General features: G+C 53.0%; 2 protein-coding genes across 2 annotated transcripts; one reads left to right on the top strand and one right to left on the bottom strand.

The window, feature by feature from the left end:
- Window positions 1-2: 2 nt before the first annotated feature.
- Window positions 3-5,537, top strand: RNF25 (ring finger protein 25; the record flags this gene model as incomplete). The annotated part of the gene is made up of 8 exons (XM_010713785.3): window positions 3-113; window positions 204-271; window positions 916-985; window positions 1,117-1,188; window positions 1,356-1,496; window positions 1,836-1,925; window positions 2,683-2,817; window positions 2,949-5,537. Coding segments are annotated over 8 exons (1,413 nt in total), but the record flags the coding sequence as incomplete, so codon positions are not given.
- Window positions 5,538-6,178: 641 nt separating this feature from the next.
- Window positions 6,179-10,799, bottom strand: LOC100539820 (mitochondrial chaperone BCS1). The gene is made up of 7 exons (XM_010713619.3): window positions 10,302-10,799; window positions 9,691-9,830; window positions 9,383-9,577; window positions 8,623-8,686; window positions 8,151-8,320; window positions 7,610-7,727; window positions 6,179-6,901 (listed from the first exon to the last, which is right to left on the bottom strand). Exons 1-7 carry the CDS (start codon window positions 10,619-10,621, stop codon window positions 6,649-6,651), a joined length of 1,260 nt encoding a protein of 419 aa, XP_010711921.1. The 5' UTR covers window positions 10,622-10,799; the 3' UTR covers window positions 6,179-6,648.
- Window positions 10,800-11,280: the final 481 nt, after the last annotated feature.

Consider the following 11,280-nt stretch of genomic DNA (forward strand, 5'->3'; position numbering starts at 1 on the left):
CCGCCCGCAGGTCCGAGCCCTGGGAGGTGAGCATCACCCTGCACCCCGCCACAGCCCAGGACCAGGACTCGCAGTTCGTGCGCTGCACGCTGGTGCTCGCCGTGCCCCCCCAGGTAGGCTCCCATCCCAGCTGGGCCTTGCGGTCCTCTATCTCTGCTTTCCTCGGTGCGTTTTGGGTTTTGTTGGTTTGTTTTGTTTTCTAGTATCCCAACGAGGCTCCAGACATCTCCATCAGCAACCCGCGGGGGCTGTCAGATGAGCAAATCCAAAAGTGAGTGCCGAGAGGGGAGTGGTGGCGTTAACAGCACTTAGAGCCTTCTCTCAATGCCTTTAGGGCCCTCTGTTCTCTTAACACATACGTACAGCTCTCAAACCACCTTGAGTTAAATCTTATGTCAGCCCTGATGCTGAGTTTGACTCTGAGGAATGGTTTGTTCCCTTGCTGTCCACCTGAAATGTAACTGGAGTCTCCCAGGCCTTCAGAGATGTTGGTCCAGCTGTGACAGAGACAAGACTGAACTGAGTTGCAGTGTTCAGGCAGCCTGCTGCTGCCTGTATGCTCCTGTCCTTGGTGCAGCAGAGATTTAGATACCAGCACAGCATTAAAGTTGCTCCCACCGGATCAACAAAACCTTAGATTTGCTAAAGCTGAAGAGTACTGGGTGAGCTCAAGCTGAGGCAGTTTGCAAGCTCACTCTTGCAATTTCTCTGATGACAACTGTTTCCTGCACACTTGTGCACAAAAAGCTGCGGACAGCATGGGAATATGTGCTTGCATTTGTGCCCATCCCACACTGTAGGCAAACCCTGGTGGATGACGTTCTTTTTATTTCTCATTATGGTGGGGTGACAGGCATGTGGAAGAGTGAAAAGGTGTGGCAGTCTGTGTTAAGTATTTGTGCTGCTTTGCTGTAGGATTTTGCAGACCCTCAGAAATGTTGCTGAAGCCAGGCTGGGGACAGAGGTGCTATATGAGCTGATTGAGGTGAGAGCTGGTGAGAAGGGAGGCAGGCAGATACGCACGCCGTTCTTTGACTCCCTTTGAGATGAGAGAGGCCTGAGTCTGGGCCCATGTGGAGGCCAGTGAGAAAAATGCTTGCTTTTCTGCTTTGACAGAAGGGGAAGGAGATTCTCACTGACAACAATATTCCTCATGGCCAGTGTGTGATCTGCCTGTATGGATTCCAGGTAGGCATGTGTATTCAAGCCATTCAAGCTGGCTGAGAAGTGAGTCAGATGAAGCCCAGTGGAAGAAGCTGTTTCTGCCATTAATAACATCCCTGATGACATGGGAGTGAAAACCCACCTCAGCTAGGTGCTGGGAACATCCTTTAAATTCCCCTTCTCGTCCACAGGAGAGGGAAGCCTTCACAAAGACCCAGTGCTACCACTACTTCCACTCCCACTGTCTGGCCCGCTATGCCCAGCACATGGAGGAGGAGATTCTCATGCAGCAGGAGGAGAGAGAACAGCATCTGGCACCTTCCCCCAAACAGGTATTGGGCTTTTATCCCCTGCGCAGGCCCTCATGAGTTATCTGTCACTCCCTATGGGATGTGGAACAAAGGCCATCCTGACTCAGCAGCCGTGTGCAGCATGGTTAGCATTGTGCCTGCGCTGAGAGAATCAGTGAAGATTGGACCAAGTGAGCTCCAGGAGCCCTTTCCAACCATAATTACAAACTGGAATCCCCCTGGGCCTCCCTGCCTTAGCAAAAAAGTGCTTGTGGTTAGTTGAAGAAGGCTGCCCTGTTTGTTTCACTTCCAACCTGGGGATTCTCTGGATGTGCATGGGCTGGTTTGCTGCCTAGGGTTTCACCTCTCACCTCCCTGCAGAACGTCGGCGTGCAGTGCCCTGTCTGCCGGGAAACCTTGGTTTATGACCTCTGTGCCCTGAAGGCAGCACCACCACCACAGCACCCACTGGTAAGAGATGGGGATTTATCTGCCTGGCTGTGCCCACTCTCTGGGTAGCTTCAACTGGGACACTTTAACACATGAACAAGCAGTGCCAGCTGGAGCTCATTAATGTGCTCTACCAGTTACTGTAGGAAAACACACAAATGTACAAATTGCATCTTGTGCTCTATTCAGAGGGAGCCATTGGAGCCTTCTGCCACTGAAAAGGGACACACCTTCAAATGTGATAAGAGCAGAGGGAAGCAAAAGATATGTAGCTGTTGCATGGGGAAGGAGTGAGGATATGTAGTGTTGTTGGCTTGCTCTCCAAAGCAAGCAGATGTGGTGGGGGAGAGAGACAATTCTGCCATCAAGTAGAGTGCCTGAATGGAACCTTTATGTTCTGTGTGCTCTAAGAGAACAACTGTAGCTTTCCTTAAATATGTCCCTGTACCCACTGAGATGTTATCAGTTTCAGGTGAGTGACTCCAGTTTATGTGGTGAGTTCTGGGGTTCTTGATTTTTAATTGCTCTGCATCTTGCTCCAAAGCAGGAGGTCCTCAGGCAGGCAATGCAGGGAACAGTGGGTCTGCAGTAACACGTACCTGTACAGAGACAGGGAACTACATGTGAATCTGTAGGCTCAGTGGGTCAAATGTTGCAAACAGACAGTTTGCTTGGGTGCTGTGTGATCAAATGAGGGTTTGGGGAGTTGCTCATGATGTTGTTAACTGACTGCCCGTATAGATAGAGCCCTTAACCCCTCTTGCTGTCTGCCACTCAGGAGCCATACAGGCCAGATGACAAGATGCTGCAGCACCAAGAAGAACTGCGCTTAATTTTCAAGAAACAGCAAGAGAAAGGGGGCATCATTGACCCCGAAGCAGAGAAGAACCGTTACTTCATCAGCCTCCAGGCGGTATGGCACTGGGGGCAGAGAGCTGCTGAGCTCCACACCAGCAAGGAGGTCCCTGGACTTGAGGGCCAAACACTGTCATCTGCTTTGGGACTGTCCAGTCCCTTTCTTAACCATTGGCTTCTTTCTTTCAGCCTCCAGCTACTGTTGATCCAGGCCAGGCAGCTGCTGCCTCTGAGCTGCTGGTGAGTGCTAGCAATGCGGATGCACCTCAGGCACCCTGCCAGGCCTCAGCTCTGGAGCCAGCCAGGGCTCCAGAGAGCAGGGCAGAGCTTGGGCAGGCAGAGAGGCCTGCTGTGCCCAAGGAACCCCAGAGCAAGAGGGAGAGGCACAGAGGGGAGAGGCCAGGCCCAAGAGGCCAGGGCAGGCAGTCCTGCAGCAGCTCGCAGGAAGCGGCAGGGGAAGCCTGTCATCTGTCCCATGGCTCCAGGGTGCCCAGAGGCTTTGGTCAGAGACCAGAGAGAAGACCTGGTGGGAGGCACTGTCAGGAATTTCCAAAGCCTCACACCAGAAGCAAGGCGGCTGCCTCGGCTGAAAGAAAGGAGCTGTTCCCTGAAGATCCTTCACCGGTAGCGGGTGCGGTGGACTTGAAAGAGGAACACAATAACATGGAAAGATGGACCCCAGAGCAAGGTGCTGAAGCCCAAAGCAGGGAGAAGGAGAACCTGGCGTTCAACCGCAGTGAGCACAGAGCAGCTCCTGGCTGGCAGAGCCACCACAGGCCCTGGGATTGCGGGAGGTGGGAGAGGTCCAGAGTGCAGGATCGTGGCTCCTACCACAGAGCACCAAGAGGGCGAGGGACGTTCAGGCCCAGTGGACGTCGAGAAGCCCACTTTGTGGAGAAGGAGAGCAGTTCCTAGCAGGAGGGGTAAGGGGCTGGGCTGGGAGAGGCTGTTAATAACAAGAATGGCAAAGAGCAGTAGCAAGAAGTCACCACACAACTTGGGAGAGAGGAGGCAGTTGGCACAGCTTGGGACAAGTGAACTCTCCACGGTTCATGTAGAGTGAAGTATCAGGCTGCCTGGTGTGAGCAACTGGCTATCACCACCACTGGAGAAGCTGACTTCTGACAGGTCACAGCAGCCTTAGTCCTCAAGGATGCAGGCAGAGGAGGGCTTGACCAGGGACCAGCATGCATCCATCATCTGTTTTTGTGAGCCAAGAAACATACATACCTACAGAAACAAGTGGAATTAGCTTGACATGGTGCTATAGCAGCCAAAGCTGTGCAGGACCTTCTCTGGAACTGAGCATCCATGCAGAGCCACGGTGGCACCAGGCAATGAGCTGTGCCAGGGCAGCAAACTGCAGCTCATCTTGCTGCATCCTTTGGTTCTTTGAGCACCTTCTCAGCTACTGTCCCTGCTCCTTAGAGATGACTTTGTTTCTTCTGTGGTGCAGACTGCTGCTCAACTCACAGGCTTGGCCAGGCAAGTCCTTTGTATAACATGACTCTTCTCAGCCCCAGCCTGAGCTAAATTAAGTTTAAGCCAATGCTTTAGCAGGTCAGGACTATCCAGTGACTGAGGCCTGGTGCTGGCTCTTGCTCCCCATGGAAGCTTGAGTTTAGCTGGAGCTTCTGCCCTGTCCTTCAGCTGCTTTTCTGCAGTTCCTTCTGCTGCTGTTTCAGATTCAAGCCATGTCCTGCTGCAGAGACAGGACAGGAATCCCAAAATTCTGAAGTGGGACACTGCTATTAAATTAATTTGTTGGGTCTTCTCTGGAGCCTGTTCCTTTTGTTTTCTTTGCCCTCCTACTCCTATTCTTAGCTGTTTGGAGCAAAGTGTTGATCCTTGGTATAACTCCCTTCCCTCCTATTCTGTACATGCAGGGAAAGTCTCCTAGATAGCAGGATGCTGCCTCATTGCTTTGTCAGTGTGAGCTGTCAGACTCACGTAGACCATACTCATTTCTTCGCACTTGTTTGTGCCTTGTGCCCCTGTAACAAACCCCTCTTCTCACACAGATAACTATCATCTTCCTTTTACTCACTGTGCTTTTAACAGATCAAAAATCACCATGTTCCAATTGCCAAGCTCCTTGGCATCCTGCAGTGAGTCAAATTTTTCTTTCTCCTTGTTGGGAAAGCTACTGTCATGGTTGGAGCATAGGAATTCAGCCACAGAAATTAAAGTGAGCAAGGTCTTCAGTAGCCTCAGTCAAACACTATGCTTGTTAGAAGAGAGGGTTTTTGTTTTTTTTTTTTTTGCCAGGGAGAAGGGATTAAGGGTGGGCTCTCACCTTTCTGACTCACTTGCTGTTAGCCTGGAGCAGAGGAAATTCTGTACTAGTGTGTGGAAATGAACTTGGGCCAAACATAAATTCTTTCAGAAAACATCTTGGCAACAGCAGGTACAGGCTGTCAAGACAGCACTTAACTCTGACTTGAAGAGCATGGCGGGGTGTTCTGGGGAAGAGCAAGGCTGCGATATGCCTTCCCTGCTCTGTGTCTGAGAAACTTCAAAGCAGCAGATGTCCAGTCCTTTCTCTAAAAGTTTGTCCAGGATGGTGATTTAGAATGAGGGAGAAGTGGAGCCTGCACCATGCCCTGAGGCTTCTCACTTGGCATTTGGCATCCCTGCTCCCAGCACAGGTGGGGCTGTGCTGTTACTGACCTACCTCACAGGGCTCTTGTGAGGCTACACTGGCAATGGTACTCAGGCTGGGCAGAAAGGCACTGATGGTGGCTGTAACATTAACACTATTAAAAGCAAGTAAAGTGACACAAGTTGCTTCCTGTGTTCTCGTGGTGGTAGTGGAGGGGGGGGACTTGGGTTGGTGGTGCTGGTGATGGAGGACAGAACGTGCTCGGATCAGGCCTCCCCTCCCCAACTGCATTTTCAGGGCTGTTAGCAGAGGACTTCTGCTCTTTACTCCAGCCTGGCCTGGCTGCACTACTGACCACACCGCTCCCTCTCCTGCTCCCTTTTCTGGGGTACAGATTTTGATCAGCTTTGAAAAGTAAGCACACAGCAGCACCAGGCTGATGGCAGCCCTGCCACAAACAGGAAGAGAGGAAATAAACCAGCAGTACAGGGTAAGCAAATTCCCTTCTCAAAGGGGTTACTGAATTATCTCCCAGAGAATCAGATAGCCCCAGGAGGACCTGAGGTGCCAGAGACCAGACTGATCCTTCAGCTCAGTCTCTCCTTCCCGCACCTCTCTACATTATACCAGGAACTGTACCTTGGAGACAATTCCTCCAGAACAGGGATCCAGGCCTCAGCAACCCTGAGAAGTATCTGGAGCAATGCTGCTCCCATCTATCAAGGTCAGAAGGGCTCTAGCAGGTGGGTGGTGGGACAAATAACAGGCAGAGGAACAAAACCAACACTTGTCAGCATGCATACAAAAGCAAGGGGACTGGAGGGCAAAGAGCCATGTTGTGCACTTTACCTTACAAGGTTGTTCACAGATCAATGAAGACCATCTTTTCAAAGACCATCAGCTCTCTTTAGCAGTGCATCACCCCAGTGTCCTGCCCCTGCAAAATTCTCTTTTGGAGTATCAGCCCACGAGGAACGGGTTGATAAGTTATGGTTTCACATCTGGAAGCCTCGGCAGCTTCTCACGATCCCAGCACAAGGGCAGTGAGCAGGGTGTGTACAGTAGCACCCAAGCCTAGGGAGCAGCAAGAGCCGATCCCCTCACTCTGCTACAGAGCTGGAAGCTCTGGCTCCATATATTTTAACAAAAAGACGAGGCCTTGGTGAGGTAGAGGGAGAGACCTGGCTCACGTGGCTGGGCAGCTCCACAGCATCCCCAGGATGGTCCAAGTCCTTGTCCCAGTTATCTCCAGGCCTCACAGCACGGCAGGTCAGAGCTCACCTTAGGTCACGGCAGGATGGAGTGTATGTTTTCAATGGCTCCCCCAGGATCTGTCTTGTAGAGCATGAAGTGGCCCTGTACCTGGGCAGCGCTGATCTGTTTGGAGACTGCCAGCGCCTGCTCAGCAAACTGCTCAGCTGCAGCTGGGGGCTGCTCAGGATAGAAGCGCTGGAACATGCGGGCCAGCTGCCCTCGGGAGCAGTGGCCCACATACTGCTTGAGGTCCACACGTCCAGGCCGCACCAGGGCTGGGTCCAGCCTGTCGAGACATAAGCGTGCCTTCAACAACCTGACCACAGTGCCTTTGAAAGAAGGGTCTAGCAGAAGCATCCCCCCATGCTAGCACAGCCTATCTGCAAGGCCCTGTGCACTGTGGTAAAGGTAGGGAAGAGATTTGCTCTCACAGTCAAGGTAGGAAATCAACCCAAAAGAAAAGGGAATGGTAGGCTCCTGAGGGTGAGAAGTTGTCAGTTCTGCTCATCTGTGTCCCAGGATTGCTGCATGAACAGTGATCTAGGCTAGCTCAATCTAGAGCAAGCAAAGCCCACCACATCAGTGTCTGAAAGGCACATAAGCTGGCTCCCTGAGCACAGATATGTGCCGTGAGCCCAGGCCACTGCCTAATGACTGAATGGATTGCACGGAACCAGCTTCTCACTCAGCACAGCCACAACCCTAAAACCCACAGATTCCTGCAGGCAGGAGGCTGGTACTTCTCCTGAAGGAAGTACCCAGCACAACACGATTTGAGCAGCAAGGAAGAGGCCCCAGCAAGGAGTTGTTCTGATTAGGGGTTTGCATCCTGAGGGAGGATCAGGACACCCACTATGCAGCCAACAAAAATTAATCTACAGTCCTCACACTCGAGGATGCACATAGGCCTCCATAAAGGTCACCAAAAAGGCTCCACAGAAGGAAGGTTTTCCTATGCACCCCTGCCTGCTTCTTCCCAGAGTGCAGCTCTGACCTGTCCACATAGTTGGTGGTCATGAAGACAATCCTGGCCTCTGTGGAGGCCACGCCATCCAGGGCGTTGAGGAGGCCGCTGAAGGTCAGGCGCCCCATGCCTTGGTACATAGCAGGGTCTGTGGATAGAGATGTTTGAGATCATATCCATCTGCCACTCACCTAGCAGTCTTGAGGGCTACCTGCTTATAACCTGAGGCATAAGCCAAGCTTTCTGCTCCCTCCATCCCCCTAGGCTGACCCTCTGCCTCCTCCTGGTTGGCAGCCCATTCACCTTCCCTGCCTCGCAGCACTCCTGTGAAGCCAAAAGGAGAATGAAGGAGAAGGCCATCTTATGCTGAAAACAGCCAGATTTTCAAACAAGTGTCTTTGTCTGAGATACCTCTGGAATTAGGGACCAAATGCTCCCTTCATAAGGCCAAGCCAAAATGGAGTGAACTCCAGCCTGGTCGTGAGACCTCTGAGAGCTGCCCCCTTCCTGCCCGCCGGCACCAAGCCAGCAAATATCCCAATGCCTGGCCCAGGAACTGATCACCACTCACTCTCAGCAGCGAGGTCCCGACTGATGAAGGCAGCATCCACATCCTCCAGAAGGATGATACTCTGCTGTGGTGCCACACTCAGGAGGTAATTGAGTCGGTCATCAGAGAGGCTGCGGTCACTGAGGCTCAGCAGGCAGATACTGTGTTGCAGCTCCCCGGCCAGGGCTGTACTGGGAAGGACACAAACCACAGCAGTGAATCACAGGAAGAAAGTCTGCAGCAGAGGAAGGCAGGGGAAGCTGAAGAATGGGCTCTCCCTGTCCAGTAGCAGACCTCCCCAGGGGGGATCAGGCAAGGACAGTAGATATGAGCCCTACTGCCAGACCAGCCTGCACACAGAGCTGTCACTCTGACCTATAATAGTGACACAGCCCACTCCTTCATTGCTGCATTTCAAACCCAAGCCCATCTACATCTTCTCATCAGGGACTGCTGCACATCAGAGCAGGGTCACCCAGCTAGCAATACTCACATGAAGCTGCTTTTTCCACAGCCAGGAGGACCATATAGCAGGTAGCCTCTTCTGTATGGGATCCCTAGGAAGACAGTGTCCTTTTAGGAACCAGCTGTGTTACTCTGAGCCCTCTCCCTCAGTGCCAGGGGGGCTGTGCCAAGCATGAACAGAGGATGTACCAGAGGAAGGCAAGAAGTAGGACAAAAACTCTCTGCAGCTGCATACAGAGAGGACTGGCATTCAAATTCACCCCACAGCAGCACTGCAGGAGCAATGAACTCCATGACTTATTGTGGTTCCCAGGATTGTAGACTGCAGAACCCGAGCAGGAAGAACCTACTCCCAGTAGTCTATCTAACCCCTATACATGGCAGGATGCCAGAGAGCTGAGTGTATGTGCGGGGTAGCTCACAAAGAGATCAGGCTGATGACCAGAAGCTGGAAACTGCTATGATGCAGGGCTGCAGCAGGCACAGCAGCAGAGTGCTGAGAAGCTGCAGGGATGGATATAAGCAGCAGCCTCTGCTTGGCCCCTGATTGTGCTTGTCCCTTCCTTTCTCCCCTGTGCTTGGCTATATTAAGTGCTCTTCGTTAAGACAGGAGCAGAGCTAAGGATGAGTGTGTACTGCATGGTCACAGTTGGGATGAGAGCACTGCTCTGTGCCCAGGCTGAGGGGCTCAGACACACAAGGGACTTCACATGGCACAGCTGGGCTATCTGTGGACAGGAGGAAGGTGCTGCATTGGGCAAGCAGAGGACACCACACTGGAGCCTTGCCTCTCTCGATGTACCACTTCGGGTTGTCGATGAACTCCTTCACGTCCTCAACCAGCCTCTCTGACACCCCTTTCTCCAGCACCACAGAGCTGAGAGGCCGCCGCCGGCGTGGGAATCCAAACTGCCGCCACTCTGTTCCGATGGCTGTGTACATGATTGTCCTCCCTTCCTGCTGTTGCAGAGCCAACTCCCGGGCTGCAGAAAGAGGCAGAGGGGATGGCTGGCAGGGAACAGGCTCTCTTATGAGGCCCCAGTGGCCTCTAGGAAGGGGCCGTTCCCAGTACAGTCCCACACAGCTGCCTACAGACCTTCCTGGAGGATGTTGAAGAAGATCTCCCGGTTGGTGCCCAATGCCGTGAAGGTGACAGACTCCCAGGCAGTTCCTGTGTTCAGGTCAATCATCTGCCTCTCCCGGTTGCGCTCGATGCGAATCCACTTCCTCTGATACCTGGAACAGGAGGACAAGGTTGAGGGACAGAGCCCACCTCCAGCCACAAGCCACAGCTCACAGCAGCACATAACCAAGCACAAGTTTCAGCCTCTGCCTTTCACCTCTCAGCCAGATCAACCAGGGATGGTGCTGTTCTCTGTGCCCAAAGCAGGCATGGTAGGGCTCAGCAAGAGGAACTCAGAGCTAGCATGTCCAACACTGGCTAGGCACAGTAGGGTGGGATAAATCTTGGGTTCCATTTCCATTTGTCTGCACCCAGACAGAGGGCATAGCCTGGGGTCACCTCAGGTGAAAAAGCAATTTCAGATTGGTGCAAACTCCCTAAGCTACTTCCAACCCCCTCTCCTAATTCAGACACAAGAAGGAGGTAGAAGTCTCTGCACTAGGAGCCCTCCAAACTGGACTTTCTTTGTCAAAATGAGGGCAACTCCACGGATTGCTTTTCCCTCTCCCTCTGATCTTCCTTACCAGATGAAATGGTTTCCAGGGCTGGGGACAAAGTCAAACTTGGTGCTGACGCGCCCACTCTCGTGCTGCAGGTACGAGGTCTCAACACTCAGGTGCTGTGTGCGCTTGGCATGATGTGAGATCCAGTTCAGCAGCCACTGGTAGCTCTTATCCTTGCTAGGCACCTCCAAAGTGATCATATAGTGGCGCCTGAAAGCCACCAGCCCAAACTGAGCCCCTTTCCGAGCCAGTGCCATGGCTGTGCCTACCCCGACGAGGCCAAACCCAGCCCCAAAGTAGGGGTTATCCTTCAGTGCCACAACAAAGTCAGAAAACGGCATTGTGGGAGGTTAATGTGCTCCTTTCCACAGCATCTCCACACTCCATCAACCAACCTGTGTGGGCAGAGAAGAGAGTGGGGAAGGACTGAATGATGGAGCAAAGTACTACAGCAGCAGAGGGCAAGATGGGTAGCCTGCAGATGCCTGGCCTTCACCAGGCATCTTCTCAAAGCATCCGTTGCATCTTCTGCCACGAGAAGCCTCACATTTTACACCATTTTGTTATTTAAATCATTGTAAGTCCCCATGCACTGCAAGTATCGGGGATTTACTGCTTGGAAAAACTCAAGTGTGTCCCTAGACTGAGCTGAGAGCACGTTCTTTGCTGCTGGCAGCTGGCACAGGCCCAAGGCAGCAGCATCAACATGCCCTGATGTCAGGGAGCCACGGAGACCCCAAGGGGAGCATTGCTCTGTGTGCCACAAGGCAGAGGGGCTGAGGCCCCAACCCCAGGGCTCCCCTTGCTCAGCAGCTGGCAGGTTTGAAGGCCACCGGTGTATTCCCCTTCCTTTCTCCTCTGGGCAAAGACTCTCAGTCGCAGACCTCCAAGCTCGCCCTCGGCCACGGGATAAAGGCCGCCTGTCGGGCACTGAGGCGAGACCCTCATCCCACGCCGGGCCCCGTCCGGACACAGGGCCAGTGCACTGCCCACCCGTACA

Source organism: Meleagris gallopavo, chromosome 7 (genome assembly GCF_000146605.3).
Source record: "Meleagris gallopavo isolate NT-WF06-2002-E0010 breed Aviagen turkey brand Nicholas breeding stock chromosome 7, Turkey_5.1, whole genome shotgun sequence".
Classification (NCBI taxonomy): domain Eukaryota; kingdom Metazoa; phylum Chordata; class Aves; order Galliformes; family Phasianidae; genus Meleagris; species Meleagris gallopavo.

Coding starts and splice junctions, on each gene's coding strand:
- LOC100539820 (XM_010713619.3), bottom strand. CDS start 10,621: ATGCCGTTTTCTGACTTTGTTGTGGCACTGAAGGATAACCCCTACTTT. Junction 9,831..10,301: donor CCTGGAAACCATTTCATCTG/GTAAGGAAGATC, acceptor CTCCTGTTCCAG/GTATCAGAGGAAGTGGATTC. Junction 8,321..8,622: donor TGTGGAAAAAGCAGCTTCAT/GTGAGTATTGCT, acceptor TGTCCTTCCCAG/TACAGCCCTGGCCGGGGAGC.